The following is a 23,764-nucleotide window of genomic DNA, read 5'->3' on the forward strand; positions in this document are numbered from 1 at the left end:
CATTGGGGCAGGTAGCGTTCTCCTGGCATCCGCCAAACACAGATTTGTCCGTCGGACTGCCGGATGGTCCTCTGTAGCTCAGCTGGTAGAGCACGGCACTTGTAACGTCAGGGTAGTGGGTTCGATCCCCGGGACCACCCATACACAAAAATGTATACACGCATGACTGTAAGTCGCTTTGGATAAAATGCTTCTGTTAAGTGGCATATTATTATTATGGTGAAGCGTGATTCATCACTCCAGAGAACGCGTGTCCACTGCTCCAGAGTCCAATGGCGGTGAGCTTTACACCACTCCAGTCGACGCTTGGCTTTGCGCATGGTGATCTTAGACTTGTGTGCGGCTGCTCGGCAATGGAAACCCATTTCATGAAGCTCCCTACGAACAGTTCTTGTGCTGATGTTGCTTCCAGAGGCAGTTTGGAACTCGGTAGTGAGTGTTGTAACCGAGGACAGATGATTTTGACGTGCTACGTGCTTCAGCACTCAGCGGTCGTTTTCTGTGAGCTTGTGTGGCCTATCACTTCGCGGCTGAGCCGTTGTTGCTCCTAGACATTTCCACTTCACAATAACAGCACTTACAGTTGACTGGGCATAAATTTGACGAACTGACTTGTTGGAAAGGTGGCATCCTATGATGGTGCCACGTTGAAAGTCACTGAGCTCTTCAGTATGGGCCATTCTACTGCCAATGTTTGTCTATGGAGATTGCATGGCTGTGTGCTCGATTTTATGCACCTATCAGCAACGGGTGTGGCTGTAATAGCTGAATCCACTAATTTGAAGGGGTGTCCACATACTTTTGGCCATGTAGTGTAGGACTGTATTATCTTACACTTTAGTCATTTAGCATATGCTCTTATACAGAGCGACTTACAGTTAGTGAGTGCATACATTTTTCATACTGGCCTCCCGTGGGAAACGAACCCACAACCCTGGCGTTGCAAATGCCATGCTCTACCAACTGAGCTACACTTGAATCTGAAATAGGATTAGCTAAACTTCCATTCCCCTCATAAAACAGGATTACTACCACACAGAAATTAGCTGACACAAGCAGCCTGAATAAAAGCTTTTCAACATATGCAGTGACCTTTCCAGCTTAAGTAATCAATACAGTGTTGGCAACCTGAGGAGGAGCCCACATAGTACATGCATACTATAGAATGAGAATTTAACTCCCTAAATGTCTACAGTACACTCATGAACTGAACCTGACCCCAGAACTGTTGAAGAGCTAGACACGCCCTGTCGCCCACAGAGCGTGAGAAGAGCAGCCTGTGACCCCTAACGTCTCCAACAGTCTACAGTATCTTTCAACCCCCGTCTGTGGAAGTAGTTGATTCTGAATTTAGATAAGGACTGTCTGGGAGTTTTACCATAGTATTTTTTGTGAGAAATATTGTTGTGAAAAGGATTATAGCCTATAAATAAAATGTGACTAATTGAAATGGGGATGGTACTGCAATTCAGGTGACACCATCCAGCAGTCTGCAATATCATATTTCACACACACACACACACACACACACACACACACACACACACACACACACACACACACACACACACACACACACACACACACACACACACACACACACACACACACAGAGGGGCTAGGCCTAATGAGCACCATGTGTTTGTATTCATTAACCTCATATTACTTGTTAGAATGTACATAATTTAGGTTATTACCCAGACTGAGCCAGCCCTGTCCTGGCCCACATTTCAATTCAAGGTGTGAGGAAATAATTCTCACAACCCCATTCCCCTCTAACCAGTGTCGGGTAAGCTACCCAGGATCTATTTTTACTTTCGCTCTTATTAGCTACTCCACTGAACAATTTTATTTTACCAGCCCAGACCAGCAGGGTGCTGCTCTTGCTAATATTTGATAGCTTGTACGAATTAATGTTGTTTTAGTCTATGCCTAGAATTATTCTACATGCTTATTGACATAAATAAAGTGCATTAAAACAACACTGTTTTAGTGATGTAGTCTAGAGATGGTAGAGGGTGAAGGACATGTTTGAGATTGGCAGTCATGGGAATAAATAGATTCATTGCTAGAATAACCTGTTAATGATTAGCTGATCTGAGATCAGACCTAAGAATTATAATTATAAATTATTATTGTGTTTTATTATAGTCTCCGTCTCATTATCAATTTAAAGCAGAAACTTAAACAGCTTTCATGGTAGGTTAGCCTAGGGCTAGGTCATTGGAATGGCAGTAACCTAATTTATAAATGTACTAATGGTAGCCCATGTAATTGCCACTGACTTCAATTCTGTCAGTCTCACACGCGCGGTCACCCGGCTGTCGAAGTCTGGTCACAGGAATATGGGCGAATTGACTTGGGGAACCTTTTTCCTCGGTTTCCTTAATTTTAAAACAGAAAAATATGTCATCGCCGAAAACAGAAAATTGGGAATCTCATTTAGAGTTTTTCAGATCTGTGTGCTGCTATACGTAATCGGGTGAGGTGCATGTTTGTTGTTTTTTATTGCATGCTCGCGACGTAAAAATAATCAATACTGCAGCGAGAATAATGTATTAAAAGTGTCAATAATTATTTAGATACAAAGTTGCAATTACAGTAGATTTAATTGTCAATTGTGGGTGTATTTGAGTTCGTTCAAACTGTCATCATGGAACATAGGGCTAAGGAGTTGATGACTGACGGATGTTGCCTCGGTGAATAACAGAGGAAAAATTCGATTTATATTGGATATTAGGTGGATATTCGGGTATTCTCTCGCCAATAGCTATTGAACCAAGCATGCCATGACTATAAAGACTGTATATTCTGAATCAGATTTCGGATTTAAATCTTCAATAGCTCTTACCCAAAGCGTGCCATGACTATGAAAATGATATATTCAGAATCAGTGGATTGAAAGCAACAACAGCAACAACAACAAAAAACGGTGGATTTTTTCCATCCTCCCCCGATTCAGAATATATCATTTTCATAGTCATGGCATGCGTTGCGTAAGGGCTATCGAAAATTGAAAGCAAAAACTAAAAATATGAAATAAACGTTCAAATTTTCGTAAGGGCTATCGAAAATTGAAAGCAAAAACTAAAAATATGAAATAAACGTTCAACAAAAAAAGCTGTGGATTTTTGTCAATCCTTCCCCGATTCAGAATATATCATTTTCATGTAAGAGCTATTCAAGATAAAGAGTATATATTATAAAATAATAATTCCATAGACCTAGAATTCCAGTAGGCTATATCTCCTCTTCACCATCGAGGCTACTGTGATAAACTTTTAACATCATGCACCTTTGTAAAATGTGTGTAGTTGGCCTAGGCTAGTAGGCTACCAGGTGTAGGCTACTTGTCAATCTGCTCCTACAGTGCATTCGGAAAATATTCAGACCCCTTGACTTTTTTCACATTTTGTTACGTTACAGCCTTATTATAAAATGGATGAAATAAAAACAAAATCCTCATCAATGTCACGAACGTCGGATATAGAGGACCAAGGCGCAGCGTGGAAGGTGAACATACTTATTTATTAAATGATACACGAACAAAACAACAAATCGATACGTGACGTCCACAGGTGCAAAACACAAACCAACACGGAACAAGATCCCACAAACACTGTGGGAAAACCACCTGACTAAATATGGTTCCCAATCAGAGACAACCAGCAACAGCTGATACTCGTTGCCTCTGATTGAGAACCACTCTGGCCAACATAGAATACAAAACTAGACTAGACACAACGAGCACAAAACATAAACTCTACACACCCTGGCTCAACTTAAAATAGTCCCTAGAGCCAGGGCGTGACAATCAATCTACACACAATACCCCATAATGACAAAGCGAAAATAGGTTTTTAGATTTTTTTTCAAATGTATTAAAGATATAAAACAGAAATACCTTCTTTACATAAGTATTCAGACCCTTTGCTATGAGACACGAAATTGAGCTCATATGCATCCTGTTTCTATTGATCATCCTTCTACAACTTGATTGGAGTCCGCCTGTGGTAAATTCAATTGATTGGATATGATTTGGAAAGGCACACACCTGTCTATATAAGGTCCCACAGTTGACAGAGCATGTCAGAGCAAAAACCAAGCCATGAGGTAGAGGGAATTGTCCGTAGAGCTCCGAGACAGGATTGTGTCGAGGCACAGGTCTGGGGAAGGGTACCAAAACATTTCTGCAGCATTGAAGGTCCCCAAGAACACAGTGGCCTCCATCATTCTTAAATGGAAAAAGTTTGGAACCATCAAGACTCTTCCTAGAGCTGGCCGTCCGGCCAAACTAGCAATCGGGGGAGAAGGGCCTTGGTCAGGGAGGTGACCAAGAACCCGATGGTCAATCTGACAGAGCTCCAGAGTTCCTCTGTGGAGATGGGAGAACCTTCCAGAATGACAACCATCTCTGCAGCACTCCACCAATCAGGCCTTTATGGTAGAGTGGCCAGACGGAAGCCACTCCTCAGTAAAAGGTACATGACAGCCCGCTTAGAGTTTGCCAAAAGGCACCTAAAGGATTCTCAGACCATGAGAAACAAGATTCTCTGGTCTGATAAAACCAAGATTGAATTATTTGGTCTGAATGCCAAGCGTCACGTCTGAAGGAGAACTGGCACCATCCCTACGGTGAAGCATGGTGGTGGCAGCATCATGCTGTGGGGATGTTTTTCAGCGGCAGGCACTGGGAGACTAGTCAGGATCAAGGGAAAGATGAACGGAGCAAAGTACAGAGAGATCCTTGATGAAAACCTGCTCCAGAGCGCTCAGGACCTCAGACTGGGGCGACGGTTCACCTTCCAACAGGACAACGACCCTAAGCACACAGCCAAGACAACGCAGGAGTGGCTTCGTATTGCGTGTAGATTGCTGAGGGTAAAAAACGATTGAATCCATTTTAGAATAAGGCTGTAACGTAACAAAATGTGGAAAAAGTCAAGGGGTCTGAATACAATTTTATACAGATATCAAAATAATTGCAATTTGGATAAATTGAAATAGTTCACAGTAAGGATGAGGTATTTTCTGCATATCCATTGTTCTTTCGAAGGCAAACCCCACCATTGGTGTGCCTGGACGAAAAGCAAAACAAAAATTAATGTCATCTGACCATAGCACCGCCTGGAGTTTGCAAAATGACATTGGCACAGTGGCGATTTTAGCATGTCAGCAAAGCCACTATACAACACTAAACAATACATTAATTGCACTATAACTGTGACAAACGATGCCCACAAACTGTTAGGGCCTTCATAAAGCTGTCCCAACAGCAGAGCTTTCTTTTCAGCACCATGGAGTGAATCCTTACCACCACTACACCTGCCTGTCAGCGGAGCCTTACCTGGCAGCGAAACAGTTCATTCAGCCTCATTTACTGCCTTTTAAAAAAACATAGCTGATATGGCTGACTTGCTTAAACAAATGTGATTTCTACCTACAATTGAGATGTACAAACTATGGCATAAGGGAACGATGAGCGGGTAAGAGGCAATCCGTAATTTAGATTAAGACATTCATGAGCGAGCTAAGACGGACACAGTCAATATATATATATTTGTTCAGCACTTTTGAAATGTACAGCGACAGAATTCAGAACATGGGCTGATGTGGTCCTCTGTAGCTCAATTGGTAGAGCATGGCACTTGTAACGCCAGGGTAGTGGGTTCGATCCCCGGGACCACCCATACGTAAAAAATTTATGCACACATGACTGTAAGTCGCTTTGGATAAATGCGTCTGCTAAATGGCATATTATTCTTACAGTATTCTCCCTGTACACCAAGTCAGAACCGTAGGATAAATAAAGGGGGTATATAAGCAGACAATGAAAGCTCTTACAATATTCTATGATAACATTTCTCTAAAACAGGCTATAGGCTACATGTGCACCACCAAGTCAGAACAGTAGGCTAAGTTATGAGGGGGAAAGGGACCAAATTATTAGGGTGAGGCACATGGGCTACTACACAACATACACTTAGTATTACTTTCATAGCTACAGTATACATATCTCCCTGGCATATTACATCATTTATGCAGCAGCATACAATACGTTTTTGGACTCACCTTGTTGTGCTGTGCTCACTTGAACAGTACGGTGGCATGGCGGTCCTTCTTACATTTTTACATTTACATTTTAGTAATTTAGCAGACGCTCTTATCCAGAGCGACTGAAAGTTAGAGAGTGCATACATTTTTTTTCTTCTTCCAAGCGATCCTTGTGGGCAAATTTTGTCATCAAACTTTGTCATCAAAGTCTGGCATTCTTTGGATTTATGGTGCTTTCAAGACAACTGGGAACAAAAAAAAAACAAGGTCGAATCATGACGTCAGTGATCTTCATTTCGGAGCTCTAGAAAGAGGCCAGAGTTCCCGACTTGGAATTCTGAGTTGGATTACCGCTCAAAACGTTTTTTCCCAGTTGTCTTGAACTCACTGACGTCTGAGATTTGCCAGTTCCGAGTTTCCAGTTGTTTTGAACACGGCAGAAGTCATGCTGGATTGACAGCATGGCCAATGTACTCAACATTTTCTGACCCATGATGTTGCATGTGAATTTGTATCCTTTTAAGCTTGGAAAAGATACCCTTAAACCCAGACATGGACCACACACCCTCTCCACTGAATAGCAGGCTAGTGATTGCTTTGCAATGCTTGCAGTTAGCCACTGATTCCTTCCAAATCACTAATTGTTGAATTTGCGATTTCCAACTTGTTGTGTAATGTTTATGTCCAATGGTCGATGAGCACCGATACGTTTTATCTATAATTTCTCTTCATATGACAAGGATTGAAAAGGATTTGCCAGTATATTGTTGACTTGATTCATGATGATGACTGCTTGTCTAGCTTGCTAGCTAATATTTTGAAAGTATGATGTTGACATGATCAGTCCAATCAAAGCTACGGTAGATTTAATGTGATTTGACGTCATTTTATCAGTGGCCAATGACCTTGAGCCTTCTTGGATGGGCACTTCTAATGTAAATCTATGGCAGCACCCAAGGGGCTTGATTTCTCGAGCTCTATCCTTAGATGCAGTGACATAGTGTCCCCATGAGTGACAGAACACTGAGCCAATCACGGCGCAACTAGAAAACATTACCAACCCCTACACTCCGTATTTTCTGCTGGCTGCCCCACCACCACAGAAAGCACTGAGCTAGGCTGAAACACCTGCATTTTGGAGCTGCCTTACTCAAGAAAGCAAAAAGAGACCATGTTTGTATGCAGCTTAAAATAAATAAATAATAAGATTTGAGTTGATACATTGTTTGCAAACATTTTTTATTTTTTTTGCTAAACAGGTGGGGCTCAAAACCCCCTGAATGACAGGTCGCCACTGCATTGGCACTTGGGTTGGAACCGGTGCTATGGTCATATGACATGAAAATAGAGGTCCTTGGCCACGCTTAACAGTGGTGGGTTTTTGCACACACCAAAATCCACAAAAACATACAGTTGAAGTCGGAAGTTTACATACACTTAGGTTGGAGTCATTAAAACTTGTTTTTCAACCACTCCACAATTTTCTTGTTAACAAACTATCATTTTGGCAAGTCGGTTAGGACATCTACTTAATGCATGACACAAGTAAGTTTTCCAACAATTGTTTACAGACAGATTATTTCACTTATAATTCAATGTATCACAATTCCAGTGGGTCAGAAGTTTACATACACTAAGTTGACTGTGCCTTTAAACAGCTTGGAAAATTACGGAAAATGATGTCATGGCTTTAGAAGCTTCTGATAGACTAATTGACATCATTTGAGTCAATTGGAGGTGTTCCTGTGGATGTTTTCTAGGCCTACCTTCAAACTTAGTGACTTTCTGCTTGACATCATGGGAAAATCAAAAGAAATCAGCCAAGACTTCAGAAAAAAATGGTAGATCTCCAGAGGTCTGGTTCATCCTTGGGAGCAATTTCCAAACGCCTGAAGGTACCACGTTCATCTGTACAAACAATAGTACGCAGGTATAAACACCATGGGACCACGCAGCCGTCATACCGCTCAGGAAGGAGACGCGTTCTGTCGCCTAGAGATTAACGTACTTTGGTGCGAAAATTGCAAATCAATCCCAGAACAACAGCAAAGGACCTTGTGAAGATGCTGGAGGAAACAGGTACAAAAGTATCTATATCCACACTAAAACTAGTCCTATATCGACATAACCTGAAAGGCCGCTCAGCAAGGAAGAAGCCACTGCTCCAAAACCGCCATAAAAAAGCCAGACTACGGTTTGCAACTGCACATGGGGACAAAGATCGTACTTTTTGGAGAAATGTCCTCTGGTCTGATGAAACAAAAATAGAACTGTTTGGCCATAATGACCATCGTTATGTTTGGAGGAAAAAGGGGGTCACTTGCAAGCCGAAGAACACCATCCCAACCGTGAAGCACAGGGGGTGGCAGCATCATGCTGTGAGGGTGCTTTGTTGCAGGAGGGACTGCTGCACTTCACAAAATAGATGCCATCATGAGGAAGGAAAATTATGTGGATTATTTGAAGCAACATCTCAGACATCAGTCAGGAAGTTAAAGCTTGGTCGCAAATGGGTCTTCCAAATGGACAATGACCCCAAGCATACTTCCAAAGTTGTGTCAAAATGGCTTAAGGACAACAAAGTTAAGGTGGAGTGGCCATCATAAAGCCCTGACCTCAATCCTATAGAACATTTTTGGGCAGAACTGAAAAAGCATGTGCGAGCAAGGAGGCCTACAAACCTGACTCAGTTACACCAGCTCTGTCAGGAGGAATGGGCCAAAATTCACCCAACTTATTGTGGGAAGCTTGTGGAAGGCTACCTGAAACGTTTGATCCATGTTAAACAATTTAAAGGCAATGCTACCAAATACTAATTGAGTGTATGTAAACTTCTGACCCACTGGGAATGTGATGAAAGAAATAAAAGCTGAAATAAATCATTCTCTCTACAGTTATTCTGACATTTCACATTCATAAAATAAAGTGGTGATCCTAACTGACCTAAGACAGGGAATTTTTACTAGGATTAAATGTCAGGAATTGTGAAAAACTGAGTTTAAATGTATTTGTCTAAGGTGTATGTAAATCTCCGACTTCAACTGTAGTTAATTACCCACAAAATCAACATTTTACAATGATCATCTCAGTCTCCCCAGCTAGCACATTTGGTTCCTTGGAAGTTGTCAGAAGGTACGTTTATGGTTTCCCGTTGGTTCTGGGAACGAAGCCATAAGTTTCCTAAACTGTAAAACTGAACGTTTTTTAAACGGAAGTGAACATTTCACCTCTTCTGGGAATTAAAATTTTTAGGTTGCAGGGAGGTTCTGAGAATGTTTTACTATGGTTTCCTGAAAGTTTTCCTGGGAGGCTTAGGTTAACTGTTTTGACCAGATAGGACACATGTAAATTCATTTGCTTAGCCATTAATCATGCAAACACATTTCTTTTTTTTTGTGGCACAGCATCAGGGAGATTTGAATCTTCTGTTTTCTATCCATGGAATTCGTCCACTGCGCCACCAGGATGGAGCTAGCATGCCATGTTTTTTTAACTCATACAAAGCTGTTTATTTTAGTCTATTCAAATGGGCACTTCAAAGGAAACAAGCACTCATTAAGATCAGGTGTGGCCAATTAGTGGTCGCGACCAACACACCTGAACACACTTAACAAGATAGAGCAGTGGTTCCCAAACTGTGGGGCGTGCCCCCTAGTTGTTTTTTTAAATGTATTTTTAAGGAACTCAGTCCGGCTTTCAACTTACTCTTGAAAGTTGTAATAGTAGAATGCACAAGGTGCAATTTCGAAATTGGGTAGTTCATCATCAGTTTTCCTCTTGAAATGTCAGTCATTGCATACCTTAGAGAGCTATTTATAACTTGTCAGAAATGTCCAGATCAACTAGCCCATGTCAGCTAATGAGTTTTAGTTAGGTTTTTTACCCCATAGATTTTGTTGTAATGTTTGAGTCACTCAAATATCACATGAATACACATTAGACATGGCAAAATGTATAGAATTGCAAGAAAATTAGCTTTAAACCTGCAGAATTGTCTCTGCACCCCATAACAAAATGTGTAGAATTGCAGGAAATACAGTGGGGGAAAAAAGTATTTAGTCAGCCACCAATTGTGCAAGTTCTCCCACTTAAAAAGATGAGAGAGGCCTGTAATTTTCATCATAGGTACACGTCAACTATGACAGACAAATTGAGAAAAAAAATCCAGAAAATCACATTGTAGGACTTTTAATGAATTTATTTGCAAATTATGGTGGAAAATAAGTATTTGGTCACCTACAAACAAGCAAGATTTCTGGCTCTCACAGACCTGTAACTTCTTCTTTAAGAGGCTCCTCTGTCCTCCACTCGTTACCTGTTTTAATTTTTAATTTTTTTATTTCACCTTTATTTAACCAGGTAAGCCAGTTGAGAACAAGTTCTCATTTACAACTGCGACCTGGCCAAGATAAAGCAAAGCAGTGCGATAAAAACAACACAGAGTTACATATGGGGTAAAAAACATAAAGTCAAAAATACAACAGAAAATATATATACAGTGTGTGCAAATGTAGCAAGTTATGGAGGTAAGGCAATAAATAGGCTATAGTGCAAAATAATTACAATAGTATTAACACTGGAATGCTAGATGTGCAAGAGATTATGTGCAAATAGAGATACTGGGGTGCAAAAGAGCAAAATAAATAACAATATAGGGATGAGGTAGTTGGGTGGGCTAATTTCAGATGGGCTGTGTACAGGTGCAGTGATCGGTAAGGTGCTCTGACAACTGATGCTTAAAGTTAGTGAGGGAGATAAGAGTCTCCAGCTTCAGAGATTTTTGCAATTCGTTCCAGTCATTGGCAGCAGAGAACTGGAAGGAATGGCGGCCAAAGGAGGTGTTGGCTTTGGGAATGACCAGTGAGATATACCTGCTGGAGCGCAGACTACGGGTGGGTGCTGCTATGGTGACCAATGAGCTAAGATAAGGCGGGGATTTGCCTAGCAGTGATTTATAGATGGCCTGGAGCCAGTGGGTTTGACGACGAACATGTAGTGAGGACCAGCCAACAAGAGCGTACAGGTCACAGTGGTGGGTAGCGTATGGGGCTTTGGAGACAAAACGGATGGCACTGTGATAGACTACATCCAATTTGCTGAGTAGAGTGTTGGAGGCTATTTTGTAAATTACATCGCCGAAGTCAAGGATCGGTAGGATAGTCAGTTTTACGAGGGCATGTTTGGCAGCATGAGTGAAGGAGGCTTTGTTGCGAAATAGGAAGCCGATTCTAGATTTAACTTTGGATTGGAGATTCTTTATGTGAGTCTGGAAGGAGAGTTTACAGTCTAACTAGACACCTAGGTATTTGTAGTTGTCCACATACTCTAGGTCAGACCCGTCAAGAGTGGTGATTCTAGTCGGGTGGGCGGGTGCCAGCAGCGTTCGATTGAAAAGCATGCATTTAGTTTTACTAGTGTTTAAGAGCAGTTGGAGGCTACTGAAGGAGTGTTGTATGGCATTGAAGCTCGTTTGGAGGTTTGTTAACACAGTGTCCAATGAAGGGCCAGATGTATACAAAATGGTGTCGTCTGCGTAGAGGTGGATCTGAGAGTCACCAGCAGCAAGAGCGACATCATTGATATACACGGAGAAAAGTGTCGGCCCAAGAATTGAACCCTGTGGCACCCCCATAGAGACTGCCATAGTTCCAGACAACAGGCCCTCCGATTTGACACACTGAACTCTGTCTGAGAAGTAGTTGGTGAACCAGGCGAGGCAGTCATTTGAGAAACCAAGGCTATTTAGTCTGCCAATTAATGGCACCTGTTTGAACTTGTTATCAGTATAAAAGACACCTGTCCACAACCTCAAACAGTCACACTCCAAACTCCACTATGGCCAAGACCAAAGAGCTGTCAAAGGACACCAGAAACAAAATTGTAGACCTGCACCAGGCTGGGAAGACTGAATCTGCAATAGGTAAGCAGCTTGGTTTGAAGAAATCAACTGTGGGAGCAATTATTAGGAAATGGAAGACATACAAGACCACTGATAATCTCCCTCGATCTGGGGCTCCACGCAAGATCTCACCCCGTGGGGTCAAAATGATCACAAGAACGGTGAGCAAAAATCCCAGAACCACACGGGGGGACCTAGTGAATGACCTGCAGAGAGCTGGGACCAAAGTAACAAAGCCTACCATCAGTAACACACTACGCCGCCAGGGACTCAAATCCTGCAGTGCCAGACGTGTCCCCCTGCTTAAGCCAGTACATGTCCAGGCCCGTCTGAAGTTTGCTAGAGTGCATTTGGATGATCCAGAAGAGGATTGGGAGAATGTCATATGGTCAGATGAAACCAAAATAGATCTTTTTGGTAAAAACTCAACTCGTCGTGTTTGGAGGACAAAGAATGCTGAGTTGCATCCAAAGAACACCATACCTACTGTGAAGCATGGGGGTGGAAACATCATGCTTTGGGGCTGTTTTTCTGCAAAGGGACCAGGACGACTGATCCGTGTAAAGGAAAGAATGAATGGGGCCATGTATCGTGAGATTTTGAGTGAAAACCTCCTTCCATCAGCAAGGGCATTGAAGATGAAACGTGGCTGGGTCTTTCAGCATGACAATGATCCCAAACACACCGCCCGGGCAACGAAGGAGTGGCTTCGTAAGAAGCATTTCAAGGTCCTGGAGTGGCCTAGCCAGTCTCCAGATCTCAACCCCATAGAAAATCTTTGGAGGGAGTTGAAAGTCTGTGTTGCCCAGCGACAGCCCCAAAACATCACTGCTCTAGAGGAGATCTGCATGGAGGAATGGGCCAAAATACCAGCAACAGTGTGTGAAAACCTTGTGAAGACTTACAGAAAACGTTTGACCTGTGTCATTGCCAACAAAGGGTATATAACAAAGTATTGAGAAACTTTTGTTATTGATCAAATACTTATTTTCCACCATAATTTGCAAATAAATTCATAAAAAATCCTACAATGTGATTTTCTGGAATTTTTTTCCTCATTTTGTCTGTCATAGTTGACGTGTACATATTATGAAAATTACAGGCCTCTCTCATCTTTTTAAGTGGGAGAACTTGCACAATTGGTGGCTGACTAAATACTTTTTTTCCCCACTGTAAGCTTTAAACCTGATGATTCCCAATTCTGAAAGGGGGGGCTGAGTGAAGAAGTTTGGGAACCCCTGAGATAGAGGATAGAGAGAGTTTTGTTGACGCTGAGAACGGAATGTATACGTTTTTAAATAACATTCTTAGAACGTTCTTTGAACATTACTAATGTTTTCTTGTTGTTTTTATGGAACATTTTCTTAATGTTCTGAGAACATTACTTTAAATAGAACCATGAGGAAACCTGCAGAAAAGGTTATGCGGACGTACTGAAAATCCCACAGAAGAACGTTGTTTCTTAATGTTCTCTGAATATTCTGGGAATGTGACTTTAAATAGAACCATGAGGAAACATGCAGAAAACATTACCCACTGGGCACAGATGTCAATTCGACGTCTATTCCACATTGGTACAATGTAATTTCATTGAAATTACGTGGATGTAATGTTGATTCAATCAGTATGTTCCCCGCGGGTATGCCGAAGTGCTGAAATTCCCACATTGTTTCTTAACGTTCTCTGAACATTCTGAGAACATAACTTTAAATAGAACCATGAGGGAACCTACAGAAAACGTTATGCTGAAGTACTGAAATTCCCACAGAAGAACGTTGTTTCTTAACGTTCTGAGAACATTACTTTAAATAGAACCATGAGGAAACCTACAGAAAACGTTATGCTAAAGTAATGAAATTGTGGAAAGGTTGTATGCAAAATAACCACGCTCTCGCCATGCGCTAAGAAACATATGGTTCTCAGAACGTTATGTGCTAGCTGGGTCTGGACTTGAACCCCATTGAAAACCTGTGGTTTGAATTGAAGAGGGCAGTCCACAAGGCTTAAGCGCAGACCAAGGATTTCAAGGATCTGGAAATATTCTGTATGGTGGAATGGTCTAAGATCCCTCCCAATGTGTTCTTCAATCTCATAAAACATTTTAGGAAAAGGCTCAGTGTCCTTATCCTCTCAAGGGCCCTGCTGGAGTATTTCAAACAGGGGATCCTATCTTTTTGAGACTTTTTAAAATATTATTTGTTAAACAAAATCTATTTTCTCTGAGCAATTGTATTAGTATAAAATAATATAATTTGTCCTTATTTTTTTATCATACAATATAAACAGTGTAATAGAGTGCACTTGACATTTCTATGTCTTATGACTCAGCACATGAATGAAAACTTTAATATATCCAGGGCACTAGACCCGTACTGTAATAAGTTTGTTCAAATAACCATCAATGTCATTTCCATATGTGACTGACAACTGCTCTACATTTTCAAATGAGTGTTAGAACGAACAAAAAAATATTACGGAAAAAAGTTGTGAGGCTGTAAAATAAACGTAAGAAATCAACCAATCAACCAACCAATCAATCAAACAATCAATAACCGGTGCATTTAAATTCTCAGGTGGGTCTTAGTGTATAAGAAGGGGTACCAATCAAGGGAAGAGACCGTCCAGAGCTCTGTCATCACCAAGCTGAAAGGAGTGGTCATGACCAACAACACAGAATCTGGACTTTACCTATGGGGGGCTGAGGATTATGTCATACCTTCAACGGTGAGATCCTGGATCTTTTTGGGAGGTTTTATGTACACAGGTAGAGCTGACATACAGTACAGAGCCTACTGCTAGATTATTCATTCAAGTCTAATTGAGTTGAAGCTGAAGCTCAGTCAGTGATACAGCAAGTCATTGATTGTATATTTTCAAGTACAATGAGTCACATTTTTATGGGGTCTCTCCATAAACTCACTTTCATCAGTTTCCAATCACACCCAAATATGTTGAACATCTATTTGATACGGTTTTAGAATATGATAAGTTGACATGTATTTATAGTGCTCTTCAATTATTTTTAAGAACATGTCTGATGTCTTTAAATAATGTTTATCTTGTAAGGTCATGGAAAAGGCAATGATTGGGGTCATTGGACATTATACCGTACAGGCTATAGAGCAATAGGACAGTCACACTTTTCGCTATATACATTTTAGCTATAAACCTACTGAGTCTTTTTTTTCCTGAAGGGACACACCATTTCATCTGTTCGGTTAAATAAAAGATAGAGGGTTGTTCCCCAACTGTAATTGCTATAATTAATTTTAATTAATTCTAATTTTAATAATTCACTTAACCTTTGCGTGACTCAATGATAAACAGATTAAATAGAAAGGTCTGCTCTTGTCCACATGATGAGCCCAGTCAGCCACCACTGGATCTCCTTCATTTTGTAAGGCTATATTAATATGTGGTGAGAAGCTGTGCTATTTACATTTAAGCTTACGATATTAAAAGCTTTGACAAATGAAATATATTTATTTAGGGCTTTGATTTTGTACAGTTAATACACAGTCCCCTGACTGACCTGACTGGGAAAAGTACAGTGTCCAACATTTTAGCGTCCTGTTGTTTTTCAGGGTGAACAAGTCTTCTTCATTGTTACAAACTACCTCGAGACCCCAAATCAGAGGCTTGGGTTCTGTGCTGAGGTGAGTGAAAAGCAATATTGTACTACCATAATCGAGACAAAAATCTTGTTAATTGACTTTATTTTAAAAGATCCCCCAATTCTGAGATAGAGATTGGATGACTGTGCAGCTGAGATAGAAATACTTTAATGATCCAATCAAACAAGGAAATTAAACTCCGCATTGATGATGCAATGATTCTCACCATATATGGCAAAGCAAACAGAAAATCGACTAGTAATTTGGGGCGGATGTCAGAATCCAAACTGCCTAGAGCAGGTAATTATGATGCCTCAGGCCCAACAGTTCTTTCCTCAGAGAAAGATGGCTTGACCTTGCCATTGTCTTCCAGTACTTGCTTATTTGATGTTATAGTAGGCTTTCGGTGCCGTTATGATGATTTTCAGAAAAGTTATGAAACATGCATTAATTATTTTTAATAATGATAAAATCTTCATAGTATAAAGGGGTCAGTATGTCACTGTTCACTTGTCCAATAACATTGTGTATTCCTTTGCATTTTTAACTACAGCAATGTGTCATATTTTCTCCAGAGCCCTAAGGTGCCAGATGGCCTATGTGTAAACAATGAGGATTGTGCCGAGGGTGAGGCGGTGGTAGCTGGCCATGGTAAGGGCTAATATGGTCAACTGGGGCAGTCTATCTCATTTCTATTTACATTTCCAAGATTAACATTTATTTACAGATTAACACTGGTTATGGTCACATTTCTCTTAAATGCACATGTACACCACTAATGTGTAGGAAACTTATGAGAATCACCAGGGTTGGAATTGGACAAATGTCTCTCTTGGAAATTCCTTGGAATTGACCTTAAAAAAGTAGAGTATTATGTCTTTCCAGGATGTTGACAGGGTTCTTTGCTTTTCCCTGCAGGGGTAAAGACTGGACTGTGTTTAAACTCTACAGGGACCTGTAGCATACATGGCTGGTGTCCCGTCGAGACGGGCCGGAAACCCTCGTGAGAATTCATCCTCTTTTGCTGTGAAAATAATAAAATACTAACTTTTGCATTGACACTCCACTAAATACACTACAGATTGAGGATCTTAATTTGAGCCAATTTGCTACAGCAGGATTATAATCCTGCAGCAACAGGAAATGTGAATTATTATGTGGATTATAATTCATGGACATTTTTGTAGGGGATGATACATTTTTTGTTAGGGCAAATCAAGTCTGAAATTTCAAAGTAGAAATGACAAACTTTTGAAGCCCCAATTTCAATCTTGTCTCATTGCTGCGACTCCCCAACGGGCTCAGGAGAGGCGAAGGTCGAGTCATGCATCCTCTGAAACATGACCCGCCAAACCACACTTCTTGACACCCACCCACTTAACCCGGAAGCCAGCTGCACCAACGTGTCAGAGGAAACACCATTCAACTGATGACTGAAGTCAGCCTGCAGGCACCTGGCCCGCCACAAGGAGTCACTAGAGCGCAATGAGCCAAGTAAAGTACCCCCGGACAAACCAATTGGACGCCTCCCTATGGGACTCCCGGTCACGGCTGGTTGTGACACAGCCTGGGATCGAACCCGGGTCTGTAGTGACGCCTCAAGCACTGCGATGCAGTGCCTTAGACCGCTGCACCACTTAGGAGGCCAGAAGCCTTTTTAAAACTCAACTACACTACAAGTTTGCATTTCCTGCTTTGGAGGAAAATTCTCAGCAACAAAAGATTAAGATCCTACATCTGCACATTATGTACTACGGTATGAAGTACCTTGTCCTAATCCTCTACCATTATGTAGCAGTCACTCTGGTTTAACACTTTTCCCCTTCATTTCCAGGGAGGCTTTATTAAGCAAGGTAGAAAACTTCACAATTTACATCAAGAACTTTGTCAGGTTTCCGAAGTTTGAATTCTCCAAGTAAGTGGTTATGAGAGGTGCTAAGTGGTGCTTGTTCATACAGACCTCAGAGTAGTTCCTAGAGACTGTCTGTCTCTAGGGACACAGTCAGTGTCCGTGACATAGATCAGTAAGTATGTGTGAGTAGGGCAGTTGGGGATACATGTCCTAGCACTGCTTTGAATAGCTATGAGGGTGCACAGTCCCTTCTATTTATATACCCCCATAGCCATATAGCCCAGGGCTGTGTGTGTGTGTGTGTGTGTGTGTGTGTGTGTGTGTGTGTGTGTGTGTGTGTGTGTGTGTGTGTGTGTGTGTGTGTGTGTGTGTGTGTGTGTGTGTGTGTGTGTGTGTGTGTGTGTGTGTGTGTGTGTGTGTGTGTGTGTGTGTGTGTGTGTGTGTGTGTGGGTGTGTGTGTGGGTGTGTGTGTGTGTGTAGTGAGACAGTGGAGCGGTTATCTGAGACGTCCTTGACAGCAGAGCAGGCCCAGCCCTAGACAGGTGTCAGAACAGATCTGATTGGCTCACTGTGCTCTCATGCCAATAAGGCTGTTGTTGTAGAAGGTTTAATCAGCCAGAACATTGGTATTGTCTTTCCAAGCCTAACCCGGAAAGCACAGAGACGTCAGACCTCTGTCAATTCATGATTTCAGTTGTAGATCTTTTGATTATGTTGTGTGTATTGAATGGAAAGTGTCTAAACTATGAAGTAATAATATAAAGTTACTTGTACGAGCAGAGTGAATAAAATATGATATGTAGCTCTGTGCTATTCCTTATCTAAGGGTCAAAGAGAAAGCGTGTTTTCTGAAGCTGATAAGATTTATTATGTTTTAGGCCTATGACCTTTTGTGGATTTAGCCAAGGAAAAGTATGATACTGGACTACTAAGCACGTAGCTAAAAGCTACATGTCCTGTTCTGTCTTCTTTCCCCTCAGGTCAAATGTCCTGGACACCGGTAATGACTCCTATCTAAAGAGATGTTCCTATGACAACGTCTTCCAACCCTACTGCCCCATCTTTCGTCTGGGAGACCTGGTCAGCAGGACTGGACACAACTTTCAGGACATGGCTGTAGTGGTACATATTTAGAATATTTTTGTTTTGAAATGTACCCTTTATTTAACCAGGTAGTCCCATTGAGGTTAGGTGACCTCTTTCCCTGGCAGAGAAGGACCTGGCACAAAGGGGCAGCAATGTTGTATAAAAACGAAGGTTTATCAGCATACAGTACGTTACTACCCAGGAAGGACACTCAATACAATAAATTAAACAGTCAGTAATCAGGGTTGGGTTTCTAGTTTAACACTGAGTCCAAATTAGGCTTTTCAGGCCTTCGTCATGCTATCCAAGTAGTGTGGGAGTGATGTAGTTTTCTCTTCCTCCAGTCCATTTGATAGTGATGCTTGTTTTCAGGCAGTTAGGTAATTAGCATTATTTTGATTACATTTAATTTGACTTTTGCCATGTAGGATGCAGTCATTAGGCATGAAATTGAAATGAATAACAACTATGGTTTCATAATAACAACAACATTATGAAACATAGCAGTTGTTAGATCTCTATTAAGTGGCTTGACACAGAGCCCTGCATAAAGTGCCCTCACTTTAAACACTACCTCTGGTTGTTAGTGTAGCAGAACACCCAGCATAGAAGAAAACAATGGTTAACCACAGCCATTCCTACCATATATGGCAAAGATGATCAGCAGTGTGTTAGCTACTGTGTTATTGTTAGAGTTGCCAGTTTGTACTTGAGGTTTTAACATTTTAAAGTACAGTATAATTATGTTCCTAGTTGTTAATGTTTAATGAGGAGTTGATGTAAATGTGACCACAGTTCATAGTCAAGGTTAAGAAAGTACATCTTGAATAGCACGGCAATAGAGTCATCGTCCATATTTAGAGCACCGTTCATCTCTCTCTCTCTCTCTCTCTCTCTCTCTCTCTCTCTCTCTCTCAGGGTGGGTCAGTTGGAATTCTGATTGAGTGGAACTGTGATTTGGATAAGGACTACTCACAATGTAACCCAGAGTACAGCTTCACTCGTTTGGATATCAACTTAAACAGCACTGTCACGTCAGGCTACAACTTCAGGTATATGTTGACATGCATTAATAAGCAGATTGTACTTCAAGTATATATAATAATCCATGCCCTCATTCTGAAAAGGTATTAGCTTCAGCTAAGAAGGCTTGAGCGCTCTCCAACTACTGCATTTAATCTCAGATCTATCTCTACCAAGCAGTTATTGACATTTCTGTTCAAAACAGTTGATTTGTTTGTTTTCCAGATATGCCCGGTATTACAAAGATGAAGCTGGAGAGAGCTACCGGACTTTATATAAAGTCTATGGAATTCGCTTTGATATCATGGTGAATGGACGGGTATGACAGTGATTCTTGCTACACTTACTTGAATGTGTTGGTAGTATTCATATTACAGTCTGTGTCAGATCAAATGTTCTTTGTTCTTTATTGTGTTTTTCAGGCTGGAAAATTCAACATCATTCCCACAGTAATAGCTATTGGGTCTGGTTTCGCTATTATGGGCATGGTATGTAATTTAATAGATTTGTGTATTCATTTGTTTCCAATACACATACTGGTCCCCCAAAATATATTCCTCTGTGATTCTGTGTCATGTAGCATGGCCAGATTGGTTGCTATCAAATTATTTTGATATATCACCACAAGAGGGCGATCCCCTATCATTGTTCAATTATATAAGTTACTCATCTTCTTCATTCCAAATCGATCCCTAGCCCCTATCCCCTTGCTTAGGCACTCCTGTAGATCTGAAACAATTGGGTCGGTCTAAACAATATGCAGTGTTGGGGAGTGGTGAACTACATGTTATTCAACTAGTAATTTAACTACATTTTGCAGTAGCTTGGTGGTAGTTGAACTAAATCAAAGATTTTCTATTTTATTGACAAGATATTCGCGTGACTGCTCTAACAATGGAAATACTCCTCAAAGATAGAAGGCAGGCGGGAGGACGCGAGATCAGGTGGGACCATTCTATTCAATGAGAGGGCAGATACTCGTGAACAACAGGCCATACAGCTAGATAGAGGACTCATCTTTGTATCTGTGCCATTATAGTGTGACAGCATGGGCAGTGCCATTGAGGCTTTCTCCATTTTAAAGTAGTCAATTTTCTTCTTCATTGGCTGATTGCTCCCAACTCATAGGAATCCCCACCCAGTTAACTACTTTAAAATGGTGGAAGGCCTCAATGTCCATGCTAAAATGGGTTATATCCATGATGAGTCCTCTTATTTCTATAACAGGCACAACTCCGATATAGTCATTTTTTTCAAAGTTGCCGAAATGCCATGTGCGTCCACTTATATTAGTGCATTCGTAACAACCTAACCATTACGAAACTTCTATTCAATCAAATGAGCCTCACATAGCAAATTAGCAATACATTTTTTGTTGCCCAAATTCGACACTCTTTCATTGACCTCCATTTTTTTTTTTAAGACAGACTTTGGGCAGAGTAAAACCTCTCGCTTCGCCTTTTCCTCTCTGACTAAATTCAAATCTAAGTAGTGTTTTCAGTAGTTAATTACTTTTTTTTATTGGAACTACACACAACAAAATGGGTGAAGTAGGGAATAATTTCCTTTCTTTTTCGGCATTAGACCTGCCTAATTCTCACTTGAAATTGTTTTTTTGTTAAATAGGCTAAATAACACATTCCGTTAACAAAGTGATCTGTTCTTGCAATTTGTAGTCTATGAAATTTCAGATTTATATGAACATTTTTCATCAAGTAGTCTGGATGAAGTGAACTACTTTTTTAAATTATCTTAGTTAAGTAAACTAAAGTAGCTTAACTTCATCCAGTGTGAAGTAATTGGTAGTTTATTAGTTTTTAAAATATATTTTCAGAGTAGCTTCCCCGACACTGGCAAGATGGCTACATTTTCTTTTGCCTATCTAATGCTGTCAGATCTACAGGAGTACCTTGGGTGTATAGGGGTCAATTTGGGATTCAGAAACCCTCTGCTCCCTGGTATAAGGTTTTAGTGCCCTATTTTAGTCATATTATTTATTTGAGAAGACAGCTCTTTGAAGTCTGCTGTTTACATCCACAGGACACTTAGTGTTTTTTTGTTTTTGCTATGGCCTAAGAAGTTCCCTCAAGCTTTATTGGGGGTATTGGTTTTATTTATATCATGCTGATTACTGTGATATATTGTATGTCTTGATCTAAACCTGGGCTTTGTGTTTATTTCGTTTCAGGGGAAATTTGCCTGTGATATGATATTCATCTATATGTTGAGCACGAGTTCCTACTTCCGAGACAGGAAATTTGAGATTCTCAAGTAAGACACTATGACATGGTATTACTACTAACTACAGAATTTACACTTTGTAGTTTCATCAATTAAAGTATTAATTTGAAGTCTGGGATTGCTTGCCTTGCTTCCTCTCTCTGTAAAACAAGTAAAACATCCCTTTAACAGGAAAGAACGGATTAAGAAGCACAAAGAGAGTGCGAAGACAGTGGTGAACCGAGACACAAGAAAACACAGGAAACATGCTGGGGAACAACACGAGCTCACCACACTCTCTACGGAAACCGAGGAGAAACCAGAGCCCACCACTCAGGACGCGGAGAAACAGGACCTTATAACCGTGGAGAAAAAGGAGGTTCAAATTCTCTCTCCGCGAACTGTGGGGCAACGGTATAATACTCACCCTCTACGACCACGACACTAACCAATTAATTCGGAGTGACACATTTTTATTTACCCTTTATTAACACAGGTTGGCAGATTGAGGTCAGAAGACCTGTTTTTCAAGAAAGACCTGAGACAAAGAAAGAGGTGCTGCTATCGTCAAGATGGCTAGACTGGGTCCTGTAGCAGGTGGAAAGTGAAACGACGGCGGGTGAGGTGGTGACCCTGATGCCCACCATCCTTCTTCTCTACCAGCGGAGGTTGCTGATGCTGACACATGGCTCTGGTTTTCCAATGTCTCTCAGGAGTGATGTGTGTCCTGATTGGAGATGGTGGTGACTGATGGGCTGGCAAAGACAAATGGCTATGCAGACGCTCTACAAAGCCAGATATTTATCAAAGAGAAAAAGCACCATTACATTTCTGAAGTGTCATATTTATTTGTTTAAGATGGAAGCATAATGCATCTGGTGTCAATTAGGCCATGCAATCAAACCATGGCAGAGGGCTGAACTAGGTTATGCTGGCTGTGGTTTCTTCACACCCAGAGACAGCTTGTAGTAGAATTAAATCCTTGTGAGTCATATTATGGAATGCCACATATCAAGAGTAGGCCTACAATTGCTTTCTCACACCATTGGAAAATACACTGGGTGTGAGGTTGTCTATCATAAATACTTCTCATTTAATGTGATTACTTGTCATTTCCATCATGTATTGACTGGGGACTTATTTGTGAAGGAATGTAACTGTTTTTCTGGGTGATTTGTGATGTTTTATTTGTGCTTGCCATGACTGTGTTTTTGTATTTTAATATATATATATATATATATATATATATATATATAGTGCAAATCTATGTTGTATTATACAGGGCACATTTGAAAAAGAGACCTAGGTCTCCATATGTCTTCCCTGTTAAAATAAAGGTCAAATAAAATAAAAATGTCCTGTTCAATGTTTATGTAACATCATGACTAAAGGAGTAGAGGCAAGTGGTTTGTAATGTATTGGCTTGATATTCAAAACATTATTGTATTGGTAATGCATTTTTATGGCTAATAGCCATTAAAAGATTTAGCATCAGGCACATCACCCTGTAGCCTACTACCTATTACTATGTTTATAACCTAGATATGTTTATCTATGCTTATTATAAAATGTATCAACTGCTAGACAAGAAAACTTGGCAAATTCAGTTATCCTATAGATGAAATTGAGCAGAGATAAACAATAACATAATGCAGCAGTTCACAGTTCAGTGCATGAAAACAGGAAATATTTTATTAATGTATAGCGTTGCTGACGTAGACATACACTACATGACCAAACGTATGGACACCTGCTCGTCGAATTTCTCATTCCAAAATCACGGGCATTAATATGGAGTTGGTCCCCGCTTTGCTGCGATAACAGCCTCCACTCTTCTGGGAAGGCTTTCCACTAGATGTTGGAACATTGCTGCAGGGACTTGCTTCCATTCAGCCACGAGCATTAGTGAGGTCAGGCACTGATGTTGGGCGATTAGGTCTGGCTCGCAGTCGGCGTTCCAATTCATCCCAAAGGTGTTCGATGAGGTTGAGGTTAGGGCTCTGTGCAGGCCAGTCA

The 23,764-nt window shown here is 40.9% G+C and overlaps 1 protein-coding gene across 4 annotated transcripts; it reads left to right on the forward strand.

Moving 5' to 3' along the window:
- Positions 1–1,714: 1,714 nt before the first annotated feature.
- Positions 1,715–23,108, forward strand: LOC121573542 (P2X purinoceptor 5). Of its 4 annotated transcripts, XM_041885612.2 has the most exons (13): positions 2,276–2,482; positions 14,527–14,677; positions 15,538–15,609; positions 16,143–16,218; positions 16,486–16,570; positions 17,402–17,482; positions 18,400–18,541; positions 19,424–19,557; positions 19,754–19,847; positions 19,951–20,016; positions 21,717–21,799; positions 21,941–22,162; positions 22,245–23,107. In XM_041885612.2, exons 1-13 carry the CDS (start codon positions 2,346–2,348, stop codon positions 22,255–22,257), a joined length of 1,356 nt encoding a protein of 451 aa, XP_041741546.1. In that variant the 5' UTR covers positions 2,276–2,345; the 3' UTR covers positions 22,258–23,107. The 4 variants fall into 4 exon arrangements, with proteins under 4 accessions (XP_041741548.1, XP_041741546.1, XP_041741545.1 ...); XM_041885614.2 differs by lacking the exon at positions 2,276–2,482 and adding an exon at positions 1,715–1,789 and having other exon boundaries at positions 21,941–23,107; XM_041885611.2 differs by having other exon boundaries at positions 21,941–23,108.
- Positions 23,109–23,764: the final 656 nt, after the last annotated feature.

This window comes from Coregonus clupeaformis, chromosome 9 (genome assembly GCF_020615455.1).
Source record: "Coregonus clupeaformis isolate EN_2021a chromosome 9, ASM2061545v1, whole genome shotgun sequence".
Classification (NCBI taxonomy): Eukaryota; Metazoa; Chordata; class Actinopteri; order Salmoniformes; family Salmonidae; genus Coregonus; species Coregonus clupeaformis.